The sequence below is a fragment of the Desmodus rotundus genome, chromosome 7 (genome assembly GCF_022682495.2).
Source record: "Desmodus rotundus isolate HL8 chromosome 7, HLdesRot8A.1, whole genome shotgun sequence".
In the NCBI taxonomy this organism is placed as follows: Eukaryota; Metazoa; Chordata; class Mammalia; order Chiroptera; family Phyllostomidae; genus Desmodus; species Desmodus rotundus.
The window spans coordinates 93,439,369-93,463,842 of record NC_071393.1 but is presented as its reverse complement, the minus strand read 5'-3'; the positions used below and the strand labels follow the sequence as shown (position 1 = coordinate 93,463,842).

The 24,474-nt window shown below is 51.1% G+C and overlaps 1 protein-coding gene across 6 annotated transcripts in view; it reads left to right on the top strand.

Annotated features, from left to right (window-relative positions):
- DAPK2 (death associated protein kinase 2) overlaps window positions 1-17,098 on the top strand; it is a 114,641-nt gene extending 97,543 nt beyond the window's left edge. For 4 of the 6 annotated variants that reach the window (XM_053927923.2, XM_024568323.4, XM_045201715.3 and 1 more), the window contains 5 exons: window positions 1,054-1,206; window positions 2,223-2,268; window positions 13,522-13,611; window positions 13,732-13,815; window positions 16,418-16,632. In XM_053927923.2, the coding sequence (XP_053783898.1) occupies window positions 1,054-1,206; window positions 2,223-2,268; window positions 13,522-13,611; window positions 13,732-13,815; window positions 16,418-16,498 (454 nt within the window). In that variant the 3' untranslated portion in view covers window positions 16,499-16,632. Of the gene's footprint in view, window positions 1-1,053; window positions 1,207-2,222; window positions 2,269-13,521; window positions 13,612-13,731; window positions 13,816-16,417 lie in introns of all 6 variants that reach the window. The other 2 variants (XM_045201713.2, XM_045201714.2) reach the window with 1 other exon arrangement.
- Window positions 17,099-24,474: the final 7,376 nt, after the last annotated feature.

Sequence of the window (24,474 nt, the reverse complement as noted above, 5' to 3'; positions counted from 1 at the left end):
AACTGATGCTGTGCTCAGGAGTTTAGATGCAATCCTACAGAGAATGGAGACTCATAGCAGAGTCTTTGTGTTCTAGCAATGACAATAATGGCCATCAACTCTGGAGCTTTAGTGTGGACCAGGATTGCACGGAGCATTTTATATATATTTAGTCTTCACAACAATCACGTGAGATGGAGACTTTCATTTGCTTCATTTTATAGATGAGGAAACTGTAGCTTATGGAGGTTGAGTAACTTACCTAGGCTCACCCAGGTAACAGTGACAGAGCTGGATTCAAACCCAAGACTGAAATATCAAATATTTTCCAAGGCACTGTGCTAAGAAAATGGTGGTGTGGGTGGGGATAGATGAAGTGAGGAAATGGAAGGAAGAGTCAGAGGTGCCCCCTGTGTTTCCAGTTTGGATACATTTGTGAAGTGACATCATTAATCAAGGCAGGGCGCTCAAGTTTGGGCACAGTGACTTCTGGGAAAATGGCACATCTAAGTAGAGGCTTCCCACAGGCAACTGACAGTAGATTCAGGAGTCACTATTTGAGTGACACCTCCTTGACAAACCTAACACCCCCTCTGGTCCCTCACGGCCCATCTACTTCCACACCTGTCAGGCTTTGCTCAAATTGCCCCCTTAGCCTAGAAGACCCCTCATCTCCTCCTGACTGCTGACAACTTCCTCATTCTTCAAGACACACTGATGCAAATGTCAACTCTCCCATGAAGCCTGCCCTGGGCCTCCCTCCACCCTGTGTTCCCACAGTCCTTTGTCTGGCCTTCCATTATATTCTGCTTTGTTCTGCTGTGCTTCTCTCCCCTCCTCTTTCGAGTCTCTTGAAGACAGTTTCTTTCTGTCAAGTGCTCAGTAGGAGCTCCGTAAAGGTTATTGGATTGGACTCAGTTGAAAAGGCTGCTGATTGGCTACCCAGAGAGGTCAGGCAGTATTGCTGGGAGCCCCCTAGCCACTTGCAATGGTATGAATCAGGGTCCCCTGAGTCCATCTTCCCCACTTCCATCTACTTCCCTGTAATCACCTACTCTCTTTCTGTGTGCTCAGCCTAAGTGGAGCATCCCCTTTTCTGGGAGACACGAAGCAGGAAACATTGGCAAATATCACAGCAGTGAGTTATGACTTTGATGAAGAATTCTTCAGCCAGACCAGTGAGCTGGCCAAGGACTTCATTCGGAAGCTTCTGGTTAAAGAGACCAGGTAAGAGGACAAAGAAAGTCATGGGCTTCTCGGGTACTGACCTGCTCCTCTTGCTTTCCCCAAGATATGTCAGTCTGTCCCCACTTTGTCACAGAATGTCATCTGCACCATCGTGGTCTAATCTGAGCAGGTGCTGAGAAACGTGGACTGGCATGCATCTTGTTTGCTCAAGTCTTTCTGCTTTTTTCCCTGCTGAAATGCAAAGAATTGTGTGTGCACGATGTGTGGGTGTCTGTGTGTGTGTTCGGGAGTCAGTCTGGGTTTCTCTGGGGCTCATTACCTTGCGCAGTCTGTCCCAAAGGCACCTGGAACTAGATTTGAAAAAGAAGGCAGCAATTTTCGAGCCAGTTCAGGTGGAAGTTGGGGGAGGTGAGCTCAGAGAGGTCAACATGTGAGAGAATAAGACACAATAATCCTACCCCTTCTCCAGGACCCAGGGTGAGCTCTGAGGCTGTGGGATCACAGGAGATGGGCAGGGAATTTTGGGTGTTGGGTGAACAGAGCTTGGCCTAGTCTGGGCAGGAATAAGGTCCACAGACTCTAAGGTCATGTCTTCTTGGTCCTGCAGACTTCAGAGAGAGCCAGAGTGGGGTCCTCTCCCCACTCTGGAGCCGGATTTCTCCATCTAGGGGCAGCTCTAGGCAGGATCAAAGGGCAGAGCAGAGAAGAGATCTGGGAGACAGACAGAAAAACAGAGACCAGAGATTTCACAATGGAAAGCTGGAGGCTCAAAAGAGCCCTTACGGCTCCCTGTGGTGTAGCATTGGGCCCTTCAACTTTGGAAGCAAAGATGAGAGTTATGTGATGTCACTCTGTAAAGGGGTCTGCCTGGACCATTTTCTCTGGGGTGCAGAGAATTCAGCCAGTTCCCCGTCCATCTCTGCATCCCCCATGATTCTGGTTTGAGGGCGGTGATCAAAGAACGCCAAACGCAGGTCTGAGAACAGTAAGAATGACGCCCTCTGCCCTCAGCTTCTGTCCTCCTGATTCATCGCAGTTTCTGATGCTCATTGCAGGAAACGGCTCACTATCCAAGAGGCTCTCAGACACCCCTGGATCACGGTAAGGGCACAGTGATGAGTTCCAGCAAGCAGGAAGTCTCTGCTCTGTCGCCAGGGCTGACTGGGGTGGCCAGCTGCAGAGGGCCCCCGGAAAGGCCTTTGCTTGAAATGCTAACCCATAGGCATAGATGAAAGCTAGTTGGGGCTCCAAAGGTTCTGGGGCTCTTTCAAATAGGTTTATAGGTTTAAGTTTGTATTTCATGGGTTCAGGTGACTTATGACATGCAACCCTCACAAACCTCAGTTGTGAGCCTTTTCCTTTGGGGTCATCTTACAAAGTGTTCTTTGTTGGATGCTCCGTCACTGTCGTTCTCAAAGCAGAAATCGGGACTCCCCAGTTGTAGAGAGAGACTGATGACAATGAAAAACCTCAACTTTGTCACCGGCGTTCCTTCTGACTTTTGGAGCTCTGAGCAAAGGATGACACTTAAAGCAGTCACCTGGCTTCCTTGGGCACAGCACACCCTCAGGGAATGGGGCTGAGATGGGGGCCTGGTGGGGAGAGAGTCAGCCTCTCTCTTAGGGCAAGTCCGTTCCCTCTGGGGAGGGCGGGGCACAAAGGTGACTCCCTGCCTAACCTGCTTTATAATTGCGCTTCCAGCTGCTGGTGTGCCGGAAGGTCTTGCAGTCTAGCCACAGTAAAGCACCATGAAAAGCCCTTCGGGAGGGTGGGAATCAGGAGACAGGGGCTCTGGCCCTACTAGTTCTGTTAACTGAGCAGAAGTGCACTCCAGGGACCTAGCTGGACTTCCCACTCACTTAAACTGTTAAATGAGAGTGCTGGCGAAGGTGATCTGAGGGTACAGATGAGAAGGGATAGAGGCATTTGGAAGGTGGAGAGTGGGGAGGGCTTGCGTGCTCCAGAAAAGACCAGGTTCCTCGGCTCGTTGAAGGGTGGAGAAGGCCAAGGGCCGTCCAGGTTTGGGCTGAGCTCAGGGCTAAGAGCTAGTGAGTCTCTTGCGCTGCCTCCCTGCTCAGCCTGCCATGTGTTGCCAAGGTACGGGGAACTGACTGGCTCTGTCAGCCATGGCCTTGTATGTTCCTGCCCTCGAGTGGATGCCTGCAGAGTCCTGCTGCAGCCTGCTTGTCTGTGCAAGCACCCCTAAATGCTATGTGTGTGAAGACCCTCTAATGGCCATGGACCACCCTGCCCTGGAGTGAGCATGCAGGCAGAACCCTTGAACTCCTTGACCTTGCTTACGGTCTGTAGGGGTGCTCATCCTACCTGGGTCCTCCACGTGGCCTGATGCATGCAGTGAATGCCAAAGAGGCTGCTCATGTGCTTTCTGCCTCCACCTTGAACTGCCCTCTGGAGCAGGTGTCAAGTTAACCCTGGCTCTTCTGTCTAAACATGCACCAGTCCAAAGGAGAAGACAGAGCCCCAGAACAGCGGAAGACAGAGCCCACTCAGCTGAAGACCAAGCGCCTAAGGGAGTACACCCTCAAATGCCACTCAAGCATGCCTCCCAACAACACCTACGTCAACTTTGAGCGTTTTGCTCACGTGGTAGAGGATGTGGCTTGGGTAGACCAGGGATGCCATGCCCTGGCAGGAGCCCATGACACCATCCAGGATGATGTGAAGGCCCTGGTCTCCATATTCAATGAGAAGGAAGCTTGGTACCGAGAGGAGAGAGAGAGTGCCCGGCACGACCTGTCCCAGCTCAGGTACGAGTTCCGCAAAGTGGAGTCCTTGAAGAAGCTCCTGCGAGAAGACATCCAGACCACAGCGTCTGGCCTCGGGAGCGTGGCCAGGAAGTTGGACCACCTGCACGTGCAGTTTGAAGCTCTGAGGCAGGAGCTCTCAGCAGACCTGCAATGGATCCAGGAACTAGTGGGCAGCTGCCAGCTGGAGAGGGGCAGCATAGACGGCCTGGGCTCTGTGTTCCGCTGGGACACCAGTGAGCCCCTAGCAGAGCTGCGCGACAGATCAGGCAGCAAAGAAGTCTTAGCCGGCTTGAAGCTCTGAGCACAGGAACCTCATCAGCAATGCCCCCTGGATGGCTTGCAGAAGCGTGTTTCCAATCCCCCTGCTGGGCATCAGCTAGAATTATACTGCAGGGATGTATGTCTGTAGCGCGCGTAGCCTTCCACCCCCTTCACAGCATCCAGAATCACAGAGGAGCTGGCGAGTTATTCATTCTGCACCGCCTCTCACCCACCTGGTTTTCTGGGAGGGGGGCTGTCAGGGCAGCCAAGCTGATAAAATAATTGAGAACAAATACCCTTCAATGTATCTTTCTCCAGAGGGAGGATGCCTGGCCCTGGGGAGGTGCTTGATAACTGATTTGTGATAACGGATTTGTGCACACTTCACTTCCCACCTATATGCCTTAGAGATTGCAGATATTGGGTAATATTGAGTTAGCCACAGGTAACAGTTCACCAGCCTGGTGCTTTCCTGCTTCAGAAGGAGGAATTTAAAATGCACAGAGAAAATATTACTTTTCATTTGCATTGACATCACTTACCAGGCACTTGTATCTTTGATCTTTATGTCTTTGATCCTTAAGAGAACTTTGTGAAACAGGAAGGTGGGTGGCATTATTGTTGCTGTTACTGTTATTTTCATGTAACTGATGAGGAAATTGACTCAGGGGGAAAATGATCTACTCAGGGTCATTCATAGCTAGTTGATATACACGAAACAAACTCAGGATGCCTGACTCTAAAATGAGGGATATGGGAAGAAACTGTAAGGCTTTGCTGTAAATATTCACCTTAATATTAAAGTTCAGGTCCCAGAGGTAAAATAAGCAACTTCATGTGTTCTGCTGGGTAAGGGTGAAATGCCTCATCCCTTTTGCTGATTGTGTGGAGAAGTGCATCCCAGAGGGTGTGGCTCATGGTTCCTATCCGGTCTGTGTCCGTCTGAAGCTCTGCCTGCAGAGCAGGAAGAAAGGGGTAGCATCTCGGCCTTCTCCAGCTTTTCCTGCTCTGGCTGAGGGCCTTAGCCTTGTGCTGGGAATGAATACCACAGGGGACTCAGTAAGAGAAGGTTCTTCTCTTATGTACTTAAGTCATTGGGCCCTGAAAGGTCTGAGGAACTCCATGAGAGTTTTTGAAGAGGGTGGACATTGAGACTGGGAAGCACAAGGTTCAGTGGTCCCTTCTTGACCCCAAGCTCTGAGCACACCTCCCCTAGGATTGCATGATCTTACCTCCCTTTTCCTGGAAGAGGGCCCAGTCAAAGGGCTCACAGAGAAAGAGCCAGGAGCATGGGCCCAGCACTGTGCTAGAAGCTTGGGGGTGGGGAAACAGACGTATCATTTCAAAGTGTCTTAACAAACTCATAAAACACCCTTGTCAGAGAGGTTGGGTAGATGTTATTCCCAATTGAAAGATGAGAAAACAGAGAGGATGCAATTTGCCCAATGTCATAATAGTGGCAAAAGTGGAGGTCTCCTCATAAGTCTGTTGCTCTTTCTGCTTCCCTTAACTGTCCCAGGCTCCAGGAGTTCACTCTTCTGAGGCAAGTTTTACTCAGATTCACCCATCCATCCATTCACAAATAATTTCTGAGCAGCTACCAACCGTCAGGCACTCGGCTTGGCACTGGGGATACAGAGTTAAGAGAAAACAGGCATGTTTTGTGCTTCAACAAAGTTTGCAGTCCAGTGAGGATTCCAACATTAATCAAGAACATTCTAGAAATATAGAACTGCAGCCGGGGCATATGCTGTGGAAGAGATGCGTGTGGCACTGCAAGTGGGGGTCTGACCTAGTCAGGGAAGGCGTCCATGAGGTGGTGACACTGGAGCTGAGATTAGCTAGGCAAACTGGAGAGAGAATTGTTTGCTACAGAGCCGTCATGCTGGGGCTCTGGGGTGGGAGGGGAATGGGAGACTGAAATGAAGCAGATAGAAAGCAAGCTGGAGGGGAGAGAATAAGAGTATTGTGTAGATGTGGCTGCAGAGGACGCAGGACCAGCAAGGACCATTTTAAGAGCTCTGCCTTCAACCCAAGAGTCCTGGGGAGCCACGGTGGGGGCCCAGCTAGTCATGGCCCGATGTGCAGGGCCGGGCGGGGGGCGGGGGATGCCCAGTGAGCAGCTCAGATGGGGAGTGGTTTAGGACAAGCCAGGCAACTGTGATCCCATGAAACCATTTCTTCAAAACCTTACCTCCTTTTCTATTCACATGTTGGATCATTTCAAATATGATATATAATATTTGTAACAGAAGCTTTTTCATCAAATATAAGAAACCATATTTTCGTCTAATATAAGACACATCATTATTTTATGCACCAAAAATAAGAAAGATAAAAAGTCCAATAGGAGACCCCCACATGCAAAGCTGGAGCACCCTAAAAGACAGGGTAAGTGACAAAGCCACCAAGAGAAAGGAAAAGCAAGGGAACGTGTGTCCCCCAACCTTGATGCTAGGTGGTGGGATGAAAACTCCCCTGAGAATGGGGGCTCCAGGTCTGTGGTCCTTATGCTTTCTGAGCTTGCATAATCGGTGTGACCCAAAAGAACCTCAAGCAGGAGCCTCATGTCAGGCAGTCTGAGGCTGGGTGGCCCCTGAGGGCTGGCGGAAGCAGCGTGAACACCTGCCTCCACCTCAGACTGACAGTTATGAAATGATGCCATTGATTGGGAGAAAAGTCCAGAAATGTGCACCTTGGAATCACTGGAAGACGGCAAGCTGTTTCTATGCCCTGCCTGAGAGCATTGGGACAAATGGCCCATCTTCAGTCTCTCCAAGAACTTCCCTGACCTGTCACAGGACATGACGCACTCATTTGGCATACAGCACTGTAAATATTAAAGGTCCTTTGGCCATGTCAACAGACCTTGACCTCACACAGCCAAGTTTCCTAAGGAAAGGAGTGCCCGATTGAGCGACTCAGGGGAAACTCCCCTGTGAACATCAAAATAAAATGCAGTTCAGGAGTAAGATGTTGGTGATGATGTGAATTAGGGAGACTGGGAAGAGGGAGGGGAAGTGGTTATGTTAGAATCGTGGCAGCAGCCAAGCACACTCCATGCTGGGAGGTCCTCAGAGGCGAGCCACCGGCCACCCTTATTTTACAGCATTTTACAGGACAGGGCTTGTCTGAAGTCGCCCAGCGAGTCAGACCCATAGGAGGTTTCCCTCATCGTGGGGGAAGTGTCCTCCTGCATTCCAGTCCAGTCACTGGTCAGGATTTGTCATTTAGACATTTTATAAACAGATCCTTTTCTGTACTAAGAACTTCCAAAGACAAATCGAGGTGAGCTGAGGAATGCCCCCAAGTCTTTCGAGGAAATCAGAGAAGACTGTGACCTTTCTCTGTCACCTGTCCAGTCCAACCCACATCACCCTTTGGCAGCAGAACCCACCCTGAGGGGAACCCAAGGAGGCCCAGCCAGGGGGCCTGCTGGACCTCTCCCCACCCGCCCACAGCTGGAATTTGAACAGCAGGGCCAAGGGCAGGGCGGGGCTGATGGTCCTGAGCATCCGAGTGTCCCTGGCACTGGTACTTAGAGGGAGGGGGGCCTGGGGGCACCGCTCTGTGGGCAGGCCCACCTGCTGCTGGAGTTTTCATTCACCAGGCTGTAAATGAAAGGGCGGCCGCTGTGCTCTGCGCAAATGCCATCCTGCACTGTGGGGGAGGGGAGGCTGAGTGCGCGTCATCTTCCTGAATAGCGGTTCCCAGGGAAGCTGGGGAGTCAGTTCCTGGGGAAGGCAGCCGCCTGTCCCTGCTCTGAAGCAGAGGCACATGGCCGGTGATTACTCCGCGGGCCCTGGCGGTTGCCAGTGATTCTGCAGATGCAGGCGGCGAGCAGTGAAGGGGGGCGAACTAATAATGACAGGAGAAGCCAGAGTCAGTCCTAGACTCCTCCACGCACCCCTCCCCGCACCGCCCCCCCCCTCCCCGACAGGGCGTTAAGAACTTGGTGGCTTCCCGCCTCACTCCATCACTCCGTGCAGCCGCATCAGAGGGAGGCGGCGTGGTGCCTCCGTACCACCCCGCTGCAAATGCCTGTGGGAGCGAAGGGCCTTTTCACCTTTGTCTGTGAAACTCTTGGCCTGTGGAGAAGACTGCCCTGGAGGAGAGCCCCGCGGTGGGCACACTGGAGGAGCCGAAGGGGCCAGTTCGGGTGAACAAACACTGACTGTGCTCTGGCTCTGGAGAAGGGGGACAGACAAGGATGAGACAACTCCTGACTGAAGACTCAGTGTCTGGGCCCAGCGGAGGCCTAGCCGACTGAGAACTGGGAGAGGCCGTGGTGAGTGGTAAAACAGGTGCCTACTATTCCAGAAAACAGGAGAGAGGAATTTGAGTGTGAGGAGTTAAGAGGGGAGGCCAAGGGCAGAAACATTCTCAACACTGCCTCCCCTCCCCACAAACGGTAGCAGGTGGAGAAGCTGCCAGGTGGAATTTGGAGGGATGGGGGCAAACCCAGACTGGGGCCAGGAACCTGGACTGTGACACAGATTAAGGAGAAGGAGACAACAGAGATTAGAAGGGGAGAGTGTTTGTCTTTAACTTTTCGTTATGGGGAATTTTCAAAACTTGCACGAAAGTGTTGAGAATGGCAGAGAATTCCATGTGCCTGTTACCAGCTTCAAGGGTGAGCAAGCTGTGGCCCGTCGTCTCTCATGCACCTCCGCCATTACTTTTCCTGAAGTATTTTAAAGCAAATGCAGACTTATTTGACTCATAAATTCTTCCGCTAGAATCTCTGATAAGGGCTTTTCCTTTCAACATTACCACTGTGCCACTATCACAGCCGACAAAATCAGGAATGATTCCACAATATCATCTGGATACACATTCCATACTCACTTGTCCCCACTTTTCTCCAGGATGTTCTGTTACAGTTGGTTTGTTCAAGTCAGGGTCCAAACAGAGTCCACTTGTGGCATTTGATGGTTGTGTCTTCCAAGTCTCCTGTCTTCTGTAACAGTACAGGAGGGGCAGCTTTTGAAGCTTTTCTTAGGGACGAGAAATTGCTCAGAAGCCTGCATGCCCTGGAGAGTGGACTAACAGTGAGAGTGTATCCATGCTGAGACCAGCTCGGAAGAGTGAGACCAGGTCAGTCAAGGAAAGGGGCATTCCTGCCTCTTCCCATTGGCTTGTTTGATGTAGGGACAACCTGCAGGGGCACATCCTTTGTGTGGCTCCCCACTCCCATTTATACGGAGGCAGAAGCTCAGGTATCTGTAAGCATCCTGAGCTCCTTTCCGGAGGTGAGGTGAAACCAGCAGGGTCCAAGCTTCAGCCAGCAAAACAGCCAGTAAAAGGGAGAAATGGAGGGGCCACCCACAGAGAGACTCCATTAGAGACTGGGGAGCAGAGGGTTAGAGTGACTGACCCAGGTAGGAGAGAGACGGGGGCGTTCAGGTGTCCCTGGCTTTCAGTGGAGGATGGGGCTGGAGAAATGGCACAGAGGGAGGTTTGAAAAGTTGCAATCTGTCTGCGGTTTCTAGAGGAGGCCTGGTATTTAGAGAAAATCTTCTGGAGTGCCTCTTCTGAAAAGCCAGGGTGGCTGCTGCTTCATCTCCCCGCTGCGGGAATGTGGCTGCTGACCTAGCACATCCCGCTGGGCCTTTTCAAACGCATGTGCATCTGCAAAACGAAACCTGACTTCAGCCACAGCATTCTGTCTTCTTGCCTCCCTGACATTTTTCTGAGACACCGAACATGCTCCTAAGGAGCCTGGCCAGAATTGCCCAGGCTCTGGCATCCTGAAGGACTACGGGCCCCAGGGAGGTGGGCAGTGCCTGTTTGGGGAGAGGTGGGGGTGGGGTCAGGAGAAGGCAGAACACAGCTCCATCCCCCCTCATACTCCCAATTTAATCACAAGTGTCAGTGCCCCATTTCTTCTGAGAGCAGATTGCACTGCAGAATTTATATCTCTCTGACTTTCAGGGCTCAGATGACAGTGTCAGCAGTGGGTAAGCCCATTGATTAGGAAAGGCCAGGCGGGTAGATTTATAGCCCGGGTGGCCTCCTCTTCCAAGTGCTTGCTGTTTTGTGTAGCATATAGACAGGACCCAAGAAGTCATGGTATCGCCTCCTGTGAATGGCTTCTGGGAATGGTCCCACCTGATTCATATTTTAGTTGGGCCTCTCTGCTCAGTCGCTGGCACTCCCGTGACCAGTTGGCAGGTGGGATTCTCATCAACGGGACTCCCCTCGCCTGCATGTGGACTTTCCAGCCATGGGGTTTAGGCATCTCTCTCCTGGCAAGGGCGCCAATTAGTAAGTGGATAGAGAGGTGCCTTTCCTCCCAGAGTCTACTGATCCTGCCTCATCAAACCCTCCAAGTACAGTGCAGTGTCCGCTGCAAGGGTTAGGCTCAAAGGTGAATTGCAGACATTAGTGAGGTTAGAGGTAGAAATGTTTTGTGGGTTGGGGAGGCAGGAAGTCACCTTGGAAAGGAGACACTAGCTGCTAGGAGGTGCAGGAGAGGGAAACTAACAAAAAATAAATAAGTGCAGAATAAAATGACCTGCCGTGAAGAAATAGGGCACAGGCACAGTGAGTTGTGTGAAGCAGTTGAGGTGCTATTTTATATAGGATGGTCAAGGAAGGCCTCCCTGAGGAGGTGACATTTAAGCAAGGACCTGAACAAAGTGACAAAGTGAATATATGAAGGAGCAAGGGGAAAATCTTGAGACTTTGGGTTCCTGGACCAGCAAGCAGACCGGTGTGATGGGAGCCACAGTGATAGGAAGGAGGGAGGAAATAAGGTTGGAGAAGGAACCATATGGTTTAGACCCTGGGGGTCTTGGTGAGCCTGCTGAGTTCCATTAAGAGTGCCAGGAAACTGCTGGAAAGGCTTTGACACCAGGACCCCCTCTTTTGCAGCTCCCTTCCAGGTGACAGCTAGCCCCAGGGCTGGGCTTGCAGGTGTGGCAGGGGAGGTGAGAGGCAGTTAAGGAAGGAGCTGGGAGAGCTTAGCCTGCTGGTCCTCCCTCAGTGCCCTTTTCTTGTCCCTCTCCGCCTTCCCCCTTCCCCTCCCTTCTCTCCTCCTGCACTCTTTGGTCCAAACCACAGTGTTCAGTTTGGGAGTGTGACTCACCCTGGCTTTCTTGCCTTCCCTCACATGGCAAGGTTGTACTCACTCTCCTCTCCGCCCCCAGGACCCTGCCGACTCCCAGGCAGAGCTGTGGGTAGTCGTGGGGCTTGGACACCTTGTCCGACATTATGGCTGCTGATCCAGGTGCCTGGTCTCTCAATGGCAGGAGTGAGCAGACCCTGGGTCCTAGGATTTTATTCCCGTTGGTCTCTTCAGCAGCTCAGGGAGATAATTTCACCATGTGACTATTAAGCACCTACTGTTGTATGCTGAGTGGGAAGGAGGTGGGGCCAGGGACACTGACAAAAACATGAAGAAAATTCTGCGCCCTCAAGCTGTTTCCCACTAGTGGGATGACTCCCCTGCAGAGCTGACTGGAACAGGCGACATATGTAATGAGGGAGCTCACAGGTGTTTGGTCATGTTGGGGAGAGGGACATTGTTTATCTGACGTTGTCTTAAAGGAAGTCCCATTTGAATTGGGCTTTGAAACACACCAAGGCCTTCCAAGGGGAAAGGATTGGGTGGTCATGGGGACGGCCTCCTGCCAGAAGATTTTAAGTCCAGGGCAGCATGAGCCAGTAGCATGCACTGGCCTCCCCTTGTGCCGAGAGCGCCCTGATGAAAAATAAGCAAGCCTGGTTAGGAGAAGAGATCAGCACTCAGGGACCAATGAGCTCCCTCCCTCTGCGCTCACTGAGGTGCTAGATGAGGCATTGCTGCCGACAGAGAAAAGCAGAGCTGGAGGGGAACTGACGGATCATCCTGGGCAGTTCATTTCCTTGAGGTCACGGAGTCCTTTGAGAATCGATGAGAGCCATCGGCTCTGCAGAAGCAATGTATATCTGTACACAAACACTCATTTTTTAAATTGAGATATAATTCACATTTCATAAATTTACCATTTAAAAGTGTACAGTTCAGTGGTTTTTAGTATATTCATGAGACTGTGCAGCAATCATCACTATATAATTCCAGGATATTTTGTCACCCCCAAAAGAAACTTAATGTCCTTTAGTAGTCATTCCTCATTTTCCCTCTGTCCACCACCTGGCAACTGATCTACTATCTGCCTCTATGGGTCTGCCTATTTGGGACATAGTGTGTAAATAGAATCACACACTTTGTGGCCTTCTGTGCCCCCCTTCTTTCATTTGTAATGTTGTCGAGGTTCATTCATGGCGTAGAGTGGATAGTACTTTCTTCCTTTTCATGAGTAACGTTCCATCGTGTGCAGCGACCATATTTTGTCTCTCCGCCGTCATCTCATGCACATTTCAGTCATTCCCACTCTTCGACTGTTGTAAATCATGCTGCTGTGAGCATTCACGCGCACGTGTGCACACCAAAATTCACAAACCATTCCAGGAGGTTCACAGAACCCCCGAAACCCATCTTCATCTCTTGATCTTGGAAAACCTGGTTTTATTTACAAAATGGGAGGAATTCAAGAGGGGATGGGCTCATCAAATGGTATACATTACATATGTTTAGTTTTTTGGTGGAAAGAAAACTGTTTTTTAAGTAAAATAAATTTTAGAAAAAGAGGATGGAGAGGGCAGGAAGGCTATCAGTGGTTTATTGCTCTTTATTGAGCACCTCTAGTTCGAGCACTTCACATGCCCGCATTCATTTAATCCTAAACAACCCTGTGACACAGTGTCATTTATCGTCCCCGTGTTACAGGTGAGAAAACCAAGGCGCAGAGAAGCCATCCAGGCTTCCTGGACAAGTCAGGATTTAGGCTGAGCCTTGACTGTCAGGCAGTGAAAGGCACCTACACATTCTGTTTCTTCTTGACCTCCATCAAAGCCCCTATTTCCTTCCATTTATTTTTGGAGCACTCATGTCCCATGTGCCAGCAAGGCATCCGATTCCTGAGGCCCGTCAGGCCGGGTGCACAGTGGGCCTCCCAGGCTACTGCACAATGACCCTTCCCCAAAGCGATGGTGATGAAGCCCTGCCTCCCTCTCTCCCCCTCCCTGGGCTCAGCCTCCATCCCAGCCAGCATGTGTGTCTGGCTGTGGTGATAATAGCTCAGGGGTGCCAAGGGCATCCCCTGAATAGCTGAGACATCCATAAACATTGCCCTCAGTGGGACGTCCCTCTGCATGCCCTGCCCAGTGGGAAGGTGCCTGGGTCAGGCTAAGGACGGCGTGTGGTCAGGGGTTCTGTGGAGAGGGGGTGGCTGCTATCCGCAGCCAAATGTCAGCTGCTATGCTCTACTTTGTCTCCCAGCCGGTGGACAACCAGCAAGCCCTGGTGCGCAGGGAGTCCGTGGTCAACCTGGAGAACTTCAAGAAGCAGTATGTCCGTAGGCGGTGGAAGGTGTGTCAGGGCTTAGGGGTGGGAGGTTGAAGGTGCAGGGGACCCAGGTGGGGTCCTGGTTCCTTCCTGGGTCTCGGTGTACTTTCCCGCCTGGCAACTCCTTTTCTCTCCCTCCCTCAGCTCTCTTTCAGCATTGTCTCCCTGTGTAACCACCTCACCCGCTCCCTGATGAAGAAGGTGCATCTGCGGCCGGAGGAGAACCTGGTGGGTAAACGCAGTGCCTTCTTCTGGGGTGGAATTCAGGGGTGGCCTGGAGCTCAGGGATGAGGGGGTGCAGATGGGACTTAACTGTTTCCAGCCAGTCCTGCTGGTCCTGCCCACCTCTGCACTGTGTGATTGGTGGAGGCATCATGCTCAGGGAGACCGTGGAGGTGGTGCCAGGAGAAGCCTCACTTCTGGGGGACCCTGTCCTGGTGGGCCGGGTCTGCTGCCACGGCACTGCCCCCGCCTTTCCCTGGGGACCTGCAGCCTGCTGGGGACCTTGAGGACTCTGGATAAAGGGACCGCCAAGGCAATCCAGAATGTATTCCCGACAATCCAAAGATCTGCAGTAGAATGGGAGCTTTATGTTCATGTTTCAATGCTTCCATTTCTGTTTTGCTTTATTTAGATTAACATTAATAGTAATAATAATTAGATATCATATTTGATTAGCTCGTTACAGTCTTGTTACATTTAAATTGAGGGACTTATAATACACTGATCAAGAGTGTGGCCTCTGGAGCCCGGCTGCCAGGATTCACATTGGCCTCTTAATAGCTGTGTGACTTCGAAGAAATTACTTAACCTCTCTGTGCCAAATATTATCATTTGTAAAAGGGGGTTAACAGCAGTTCCTGCCTCATAAGGTAGTCATGGGTATCAAATGATGACATATTCTCAGAATCTGACACTCAAGCGCTCAATACGTATTAGCAGTTATCATCGTTGACAAAATACTCCTGTAGACTTTAGAGTGCCGCCCCAGTGCTTCTGAATGCAGTGTTCATATTTCGGCTGCTGGAGGTTCCGTGGACAGACGCTCCCCAGTGCTCACTGCCTGCGGTGAGGGCCCCAGGAGTGTGAGGGATGGCACAGGTCAGGAACAGAGGTGGCTGCTTCTCAGGGTGGGGCTGCGCGCAGCTGCCTGACACGGATGGGCAGTTAGCCCTGAGCAGCTGAGAACACACTGCACTTGGGCTCAGCCCGCAGTCCGGCACAGCCCCCTTTGTTTCTCTCCCCTGTCCCCAGCCACGCGCATCCTGGGGTCCTCTTGCTTCAGACTGAGCTTTTTAAAAAGATTTTATTTATTTATTTTTAGAGAGAGGAGAAAGGGAGAAAGAGAGGGAGAGAAACATCAATGTGCAAGAACATCGGTTGCGTTTCTCACACCCCCACTGGGGATCTGGCCTGAAACCCAGGCATGTGGCCTGAAACCCGGGCAAGTGCCCTGCCCAGGAATTGAACTGGTGACCTTTTGCTTTGCAGAACAATGCCCAACCCACTGAGCCACGCTGGTCAGGGTCTGAGCTCTTGTTGATTCTTGCTCTTGCCCAGGACTTGAGGATGTGTGGTTCCAGAGGACAGAAACAACGGTGTGGCTTGGCCAAGCCATGTCCCTTCCCTGGTCATTTTCCTTATCTGCTGTAAAAGGGATTGGACTCCCTCCCTCTGAAAATCCCTGTTAATGACAGACAGAATTTCGCCCTCCCCCCCCCCCCCCGTTTACTTTTTTATTGTTTGGCTCTGACGCACGCTAAAAAGTTGCTATTCAGCAGAGCTTGAGTTATTTTTATTGTTATAGCTGGGCTTGGTCCAGGACGTATTTGGCTGAAGTTGATCTTGACCTTGGATTTCTAGGTGGCTTCGACCAGGGGAGGGAGAGAAGGCCCTGGGAAGGTGCATGGCTGCCTCTAAGCTGAGTTGCCCTGATATAAAGTAGGCTGTGGGGAGACAGGATCAGAGAGCATTGAAAGGACTGTACATTTCTATCCTAATTTTTGTTCTTGTGTAAACATTTAAAAATAGTCCTATCTTTACTCGAATGCTCATCATCGTTAGCTCAGTGACTCACCCTACAGGTAGAAAAGGATCAGGTTCTAGACGTCTATTATAAAGTTTTCCCAAAGGGACTTCCCTTTAAAAAAAAAAAAAAAAAGGTTCTCTTGCTTAGGAATCATTAAAATTGAACATCTTACAACAGATATGACTTGCTTACGTCTTTCTGAATTAGTTCTTATAATAATTTCAATAGTTTGCAAGATCAACGTGGCCTGAATGGAAAAGACTGTGACCTCCAGGGCCCCAGCCACGGGTGTGCTTTACTCTTCCTCTTCCGTGAAAATGGAAAAACTGACCCGCAAGGCTTGCTCAAGGTGCAGCCCAAGCCAGCCATGGAAGAGGGCGCGTGAGGTCAGAGGCTGGGGAGATGCCGGTGGCTCCCTTCTCCTCCCTCCTCTCTCATCTGAGTTCAGGAGACCTAGCAGCACACAGACCATGTATCCAAGTGGTCTTGATCCTGTGGCAGCCACCAGATATAATTTTCATGATTGTTATAATTTGGCTTCTCCTGGCGCCTGGTTCCTCTAGGTGTTCTGCCTGTTTTCCTTCTTCCTGGGAGGAAGGTCTCAAAGCATTTGGTCTGGCCCCAGTTCAGGTCCCTCCCCTCCCCTCCCTGATCCATGCCCAGTCTCTAGACAGAACAGCAGCCTTCCGCCTCTCTGGCTTGCAGGCCCCCGGTCCCGGTGTACCAGGCCAGGTTTCCCAGCACAACCCCATTCCTGACATCTCATGGCTCTCTTGCCCTGGTCTCTCTCTTTTTCTCTAGAGGAACTGCGAGAGTGACACAGAGGAGGACATCGCCAAGAGGAAAGCCCTCCACTCCCGGAGGAGGAGCAGTACCTCCTAACTGGTCCGGCTCTCAGGGGCCACCAGGGAGGCCTGGGCCCAGCAGGGCTTCCTTCTGTGCAGACTCTTGGTCCCCATTGGTCACCAGGACCCAGGCATTCTTCATTCCTGAACGTTCTGCAAGAGAGATGGGCCTGAAGGATTCTGAAGAGTTTGCAGGGGAGCCGGGAGACTGGGAGCTGTGCCTGTTTCCTGCGGAGGAGGTGCTGCCATTCCCAAAGCTCTTATCTTCCACAGAACAGGCTCCCACCTGTCTGCCACCTGAGAGCCTGGGGTGTGGGTGTGGCCTTAAGAAAACAATGTAAAGGAACATTGTCATCAAGAGTGAAGGTCAGACTCCGGCAGTTCTCCTCACAGGGTGAGGGAGTTCAGAACCGGCCTGGTCAGTAATTATATCAGCAGGACAGAGGCCTCCCCCATGGGGACAAGCCAAGTGAGTGAAGTGAATCTTGGGGCCTGAGGGACCAATCCTGTGACCTCCTAGAACCCACGTGGAGTCAGCACGTCAGGCCGACCACATAGCAGACTTTCTAAAGCAGCCCATTGCCAGCCCACTGTATTGTAACGTTTTTCATTTGTATTAAACTTTTGGTTTACCTGATGCTTGGCTTCTTTTAGGGCTGTCTCCATCAGGATATCTCTGTGACTCTGGGGGAGCACCCAGGGTTAGGGTGTTGAGTGGCTAATACCTCAGAAGGTCACATGGAACCATCCCCTCTGGGCTACAAGGCATCTACCTTCCATACCCGTCCCCAAATCAGACACGGCACATGTTGCCTGTGCCGTCTCTACCGCCGTCACCTCACCCCTGATGGCAGGGGCTTGAGTTGTGTCTCCCAACCCCCAGCACCATGGCACCTGACGATCCCTGGCCATATGTTCTTTAAAGAAGTGAGTTAAAATGAGGTCAGTGGGCTCTAATTCCAATATGACTGGTGCCTTTATAAGAAGAGGAGATTAGGACACAGAAGAAAGGCTGAGGTGAAGGCACAGGGATAGTACAGCCATCTACAAGCCAAGGAGAGAGGCCTCAGAAGAAACCAAACCCTGCTGATACATCCATCTTAGACTTCCGGCCTCCAGAACCATGAGGAAACACCTTTCTGTTGTTTAAACCGCCAGTCTGTGCTGCTTTGTTCAAGCAGCCCTAGAAAACTAACACACCTGCCAACTACGGCCAAGATGGGGGCAGGTGGCTTTTTAAAGATGTGGATGAAGAAGGGCAAAGAACCCACAGGGAGAAAGGAGAGGAAAGAGAGGTGGGTTGCCTGGGCCCTTGAGTATGGTAAGGGAACCTTCATGGACACAGATCCCTGGGCCATGCTTGCCAAGCTAAAAGAATGGTGTTGCTGGACATAAACCCGGGAGAAGACCCTTGGAAGCCAGAAATCAAAAGGGTCAGGGTTAGGCCCTGAATCTGAGAAAGTACCCGAGAAGAGGTGGGGAGAAAGGGAAGGTTTGGGAAGGTGAGTGGGGAAAAGCGAACCAGGAAGGAGAGAGGGAAAGAAATAAAAAGGGAAGAAAGCAAAGGGCCTGGGGGAAAGGGAGGCAGCCTTTCCCTTTGTCCACAGCAAGTTCTAAGCACCTTGTGTGAGAGGGTGGACCAAGCCGCCTTCATCAGGTGGGTGAGTACAGAGCAAAAGAGCCCCATGGGTAGAGAAAGGCCTTCCAGGCAGAAACGAAGTGGACCTGAGCCTGTTGGGAAAGCTGTGGAGTGGACCTGTAGTTCTCAGGCAGAGCCAGCTCTGGGCCTCCTGCAGCCTTGAGGAGGCTGAGAACTGTGTTCAGGACCCCTGGGCCAGTGAGGGGCTCTTGGCTGTGGCTGGTCACATAAATCGGCAAGGAATGTCCTGGAATGGGAGTGCACTGTGTGCCCCTAGAAAGTAAAGTGTGGTAGTGGGTAGGGGACTGCCCTCCTGCTAGAAAGGAGAGCAGTGAGTGGCTTTGACAAACCCAGTGTGAGCTTCCAATCATAACCACAGGATTGGCCTTTTAGAATGTCACCCAACTACGACATTTCACTGAAGAGGAAACTGAAGCCTAGAGAGAGGAAGTGACTGGTTCTACATCACACAGCATATTTGTGAGAATGTCTGATGGAAGCCTGACTTCCTGACTCCTAGCGGCGCGCGTTTCTTCAGCTTGATAAACTGTGATAGACATGACCATCCCCTGCCGCCTCCTTCTTCCCTGGAAATGGGAGAAGGGGTCACACTTGCTGCTGTCTGTCTTCTCACAGCAGCGGGCACTGCCACCGGCTGGGGGCATCTGAGCAGCCGACCTCCACGGGCCACAAATCAGTCAGTGAACCTGCATGTGCCTGGTGCTGTCCTAGGTGTGGGGTAGGACAGCGAACTGGACAGACTTCGGGCCTGCCCTGCCAGCATCCACATTCTTCAAGTCCTGTGCGTGTAGGACTCTGTCTGGTCCACAGATTGCACTGCCTCGCTGTCCTTTCATCAGGGCAATTTAAAGCCCTATTGACCGCCTCCCCTCGGCCCAGTTCCCTGGCATTGGATGGCACCCCCTTGGGCTTCCCAGAATCTCTTGGGAAGCACAGGGCCAGGCAGTGGACAGAAGGGACCTCTAAGGATGCATATCCCAAGGATGCCTTCGAAACCCAGTGGCCAGGGCCAGACGCCCACACCACTCCCATACAGGACCCGGTCCTCGTGGCCTCCCTGCTGGCAGACGGCTGCTACCCTCCAGTGTGAAGATGGGTAGAACAGCTGGCCCAGGGGAAGTGGGTGTATTCCATTGGCTCTGAGGAGGACATATTGACCAACTGCCACTTCGAGGCTGAACGAGACCACAGTGTGCTCTGAGGCATGTGGAACATTTCCAGTGACGAAAGCTGCGCTTGGTTAAAAGGCAAGTCTTCAAAGAGATCTGAGGGTGCCCTGCCCCAGAGCGTCTGCCTGTGTGTTTCCAGGATGCTGCATCAATATTTCACCAATGCACATATAAATATTTTAGTGCGCTGAGTTTTAATGTCAATCTGACTGGCTTTCCTGATTCCAAATCTTAGATCACATCTGCCTTTTCCACTCACATATTTATTTGCTGAAAACCTTATTTTGGAAGCAAATGAAAGTCATACCGTAGAAGAAGTGAGCCACAAAATCTATAAAAGAAAAGTCAAGCCCCGTGCGCTACAAAGCACGCACATGTGAAAAGAACCCAGCTGAGGACTGGGACAGCACAAGGGGTCCCATCTGGCACGGGCTCATAGAACTTTCTTTCCATCTGGTTCCCAGCTTGATGTCGTCCTGACATTGTTCTGTTCACTGCACCTTGGTGGTCCGCTGAGAGGACCCCATTATAAGCAAACCTTAATAGGCTGGGGACTGGAGCAGTTGAAGAGCTGTACACAACGGATAATTGACATTTCAAAAAGTAGAGACACAGTTGGTGACCTCCCATTCATGGTTTCTCTCTTCCTGCTTTTTCTTCTCTCCCACTAGTTCTCCTTTTCACTCCTCTTCCGCCCATTAGCAAATAATAATATATAACTGAAGTACATATTTTAGTAATGACTTGGCTTATTGAATAAAATTCGCATCCCCAGTTCTTAATCTAAAAAAAAAGTTGATTGTATTATCTAGGGAGGAATGCTTTTTTTCCTTGTGGATCAGTGATTCCTCCCCTGAGCTAGAAGAAAAATGAAAGAAAAAAAGCTCACAATCATTTTAAAAAACTTGTTCTGCGATAGGAACATTTCATACACAGCATTTCATTTACTCCCCTTCGTAACCATGGAAGGCAAACAGGTGCCCTATCTCTGCAGCTGAGGAAGCTGAGTCTCAGCGGAGTTAAGAGGCTTGTATGCAATCACACAGCCAGAGTACCTGGAATCTAGGTTCCAGCCCAGTTTTGCCTTCCCCCAAATCCACATTTCTCCTCAACTTTTCTTGGAGAAACACTTTTGAGTGAAAAAAGTGTCCTGGAGAAACACCACATGCAGTCTGATACTATTTTTGTAAAGCTCAAAAACCATACCATGTGTTGTTTAGAGACACATGCAAGTGCGATAAAACTATATCTTGAAAGCAAGGCAATGACTACACTCAGAAGTCCAGGTGAAGCTCGCCTCTGGGCAGCTGAGATGAAGAGGGCGGGACACAGGGGTGGGAGCTGGCTGCTGGCAGTGTCCTGGCCAACACTGAGGTCACCATGGGCTCCTGGAGTTCATTTTATCCTCATGCTTTCTTGCTTACATATTAGTTACCTACTCTTTTGCATGTAGCAAGTATTACGTTAAAATAATAAAGGGAGGAAATGAGGTGAAAGAAAGCAACCCGAATGGTCATCAGATGCCGGAGGGGACAGCACATGGAGTCTGGTGGGGGGACGCTGGACCCCTGAGCATGCTTTCCCCTCATGACTCAATGGCAGCCTTTTTCCTGTGTGGTTTCATTGGCCATCCTGCCACCCTGTGAGAATCCCTGGGCTGGATTATGATTCGCATTTTAAAGAGAAAGGGTGGAATAAGCCCCCTGCCCCTCACAGTTTAACTTCCCCAGTCACCACTCCCCCCCCCGCCCCTCCCCCCCCCCCCCCCCCCCCCCCCCCGCCCCAATCTGCCTAAGCACGCTGAGAAGCCCAACTAGGTTGTTTGCCAGCTCACTCCAGGTGCCCTCATGTGTCTCTGAGTTAAACCCAGAGGTGAGCTGGGGTGTGAAAAGCCATTTGAGCCGTTCCCTTACTCCTGATGGGACGGCCCTTGGGTTTTCTTCCTCTCATTTTCAACGGAGAGAGGGCGATCCTGTGTCTTCTTCCCTCATTCCCTTTTCTAGTTCTTGACAGTCCTTGTTATATTTCGCCACTCAGAGCCCAAAGCCCTGGCCTACATCCTACTACTTCTCAGCTGCTGTCATGCAACCTTTAGGGACCTCCACATTCTCATCTGTGAAATGGTGATAACAATGTCAATGGTACTTGTCATGAGTGCCCCTTTAGGGCCAATTTTGAAAAGGAGATTTGCCAACTTTTAAGAACTCGGACAACTGAAGGGATTTGTTACTTCCATAATTTAATTGCGCTCTGAGAAATGCAAAAGGAGAACAGCCATGGCCCACGGTGTCAGTGAGCTCTCGTAGTCTAGACTCTGGGGGGAGGGCTCCTAGGGCCTAGGTGTACCTCTTACTCACCTCTTCCTCTTCGGCTCCGACACAGCTGTGCGATACCTGATTCTGGGCAGACACTGGCTTATTGAACACAGAAGGCATGAGAGGCTTTCTTCCCACACTGGTGCTGGGGGCGGGGCCCTGCTGGGGAAGCGGGAGGCAGAAACAGAGCCCTGCCCACTGGGCGCCAAGAGGGCTGCTTACTGCTGCTTTGTCTTTTCGTTCAGGACCAGTGTAGCTCAGCTCAGAGGATGGAACAACTCTTTAAAGAAGTAGATGCAGGACTCCGACTATTTGCTCCCACCCTGTTCTCCTGTTTTTGAGGTTGTGTTAGTTTGCTAGGTCTGTCATAACAAAATACCACAGGCTGGGTGGCTTAAAGAACAGGAATTTATTTTCTCACAGCTCTGGAGGCTGGAAGTCCAAGATCAAGGTGCCAGTAGGGTTGATTTCCTCTGAGGCCTCTCTCCTTGGCTCGCAGATGGCTGCCCTCTTACTGCCGCTTCACACGTTTTTTCCTCTAGACGCGTGTGTCCCTGGTGTCTCTTTCTGTATCCGAGTTTCCTCTTTTAATAAGGACACCGGTAATACTGGATTAGAGCCCACCCAAGCGGCCTCGTTAATCACCTCTTTAATGGCCCCTGTCTCCAAATAGTCACATTCTGAGTACGTGGACTTAGGACTTCAACATATGAATTTTGAGGAGGGTGGGGAGACTCAATTTAGCACATAACTAACACTTTGTTTAAATCCTCACCAAAGGATATGTTTTTTGCTTTTATAGAGAGAGGAAGGGAGAGAGAGAGAGAGAGAGAGGAACATCAATATGAGAGATAAACATTGATCACTTGCCTCCCAAATGCACCCTGACCAGGGATCGAACCCACAACATTTTGGTGTACAAGACAACGCTCCAACCAACTGTGCTACCTGGCCAGGGTCTCATACTTACTTTAAGAATTACTTGAGTGTTTGATGTCTCTCTCCTCTGATGGGCCATAAGCCCTATGAGAGCTGGACTAGGACTCTCTGCTGTTTTCTATACAGTGTCTATGGATGCTCAGTAACTATTTATGGAATGAATTAATGAATGAGTTATCATTCCTTGGCTGGTCCAAAATGGCAAGGATAGCTGCAGGACCTCAGACTGGCAGGAAGCCAAAACAGAGCCCTCAGCCCTGGCACTGGGCGGCTACCCTCTCCCAGCATGCCTGCCCCTTATGGATATTCTCAGTTCAGTAGGTATTGGTCTTGAAGGCCTACTGTGCATCAGACTTTTGTCTGGCTTTAAAGAATGGGTAAGCTTCTGATAAGAGAAAGGGAAAGAGGGTATGGGTTAGTATGCTGATTGCTTGTCCTTTTGCCTTCCCATGGCTGGGCTTTGGAAAATTACCAAATAATGAAAGAGTGAAACTTTGGGGGGGGGGCGGGGCGTTGAATTAATAGTGTGATAAATTAGTAGTTCTACCCGTTGCCCCTCCTCTGGGACCCGGGTTTCCGGTCAGAGACTCAGGGTCCTGCTACAGAGTCAGCAGCCGCCTGTTGGGATCGGAGAGGTGCTCATGGTCAGGCCTAGAGGACAGATCTGCCTCTGGCTGAGCCCTTTGCAGGAGTGTGTCTGCGTGTTTCTGGGCGTTCCTGCATATTTGTGTGTACCTCTGTGTGTATGTGTGGAGCTTGCATGTGTGTGTACTGCCGGATGTGTTTGGGTTTCCTCTGTCTCTATCTTTGCTTCTGTGCGCATGCATTTGACTGCGTCCGGGTCTGTGCATCTGTGTGGACATAGCTGGGTGCCTGGATATGGTCCGAAAGGACTCATGGGGAAAGTGCCTCTGGGCCCAGGCATTGCAGCTTCTGTTCTAATGCTGCCAGACCTCTAAGGCCAGTCTGGTTGACATTCCAGGGGACGAGGCTGAGGACAGCTGCATTTGCTGAGTCATAAGGATGTGGACTCTGTGCTCACAGTTGGACATATCTCCTTTCACACACACACAGAGGAAATTTCAGACGTGCTGGCTGACCCTGCATTCTTTCAGAAGGTCGTGACCTCAGCCAACCCCAGGAAGGAGAGGAAATGAGTATTCTCATGAGACCTAGAGGTTGACAGAAGGCAAGCTGAGACCCTGGTGTTCCCCAGCTGGGTCCTCCGGGTCATCGCTTTCTCAGGCTGTTCCAATAGCCAAGCTGCTGGCTCTGAAACTGACGGATGGGCACTTCCTGATGGGGCAGGAAGCCAGGGTGGATTGTCTTGAATGGTACAAAGTACAGACCTCACTAAACTCTTACAATCAGTGCTGACCCTGGGAGGCCCCACCAGGCCCCACCCCATCCAGACTCTGGAAGATCCTTCTCTTCCTGCTCCAAACCAACCAACGAACAAATAAACAATAGCAAGTGCATCAAGTGGGTCTTTCAGGCTTGTCTGATCTGAACAGTAAAATTTCCCCCAGGGATGGCGGGGCAGGAAGCCTCACTCATGGGCTTTACAGGCTCTTTTCCAAGAGCAGATGTGGAAGGGCAAGAGGGCATTTGCCCACTGGCATGCACCTGGTGGGGCACCAGGGATGAGGAAAGGGTTTGAACAGGCTTGTGGAGAAAATATACACCTTTCTGAGCATTGACACGTGTCTGGTGTGGTGCTAGACACTGTTTCCAAGGAGCTCAGGCTAGGGGCAGACCTCTGGATACTCAGCTGACTCACAGATAAACTGCTTTCTCTGGCCAGTGAAGTACAGGTGAGCATGAAGTGAGGGGAGGGGATGTGGGTGAATCGAAGAGGGCAAAGAAGATTTGTTCCTTCTGCGGAGGCAGTAGTCAGAGTGGGGAGGTGGGCTGGCTCAGCGAAGGCCAC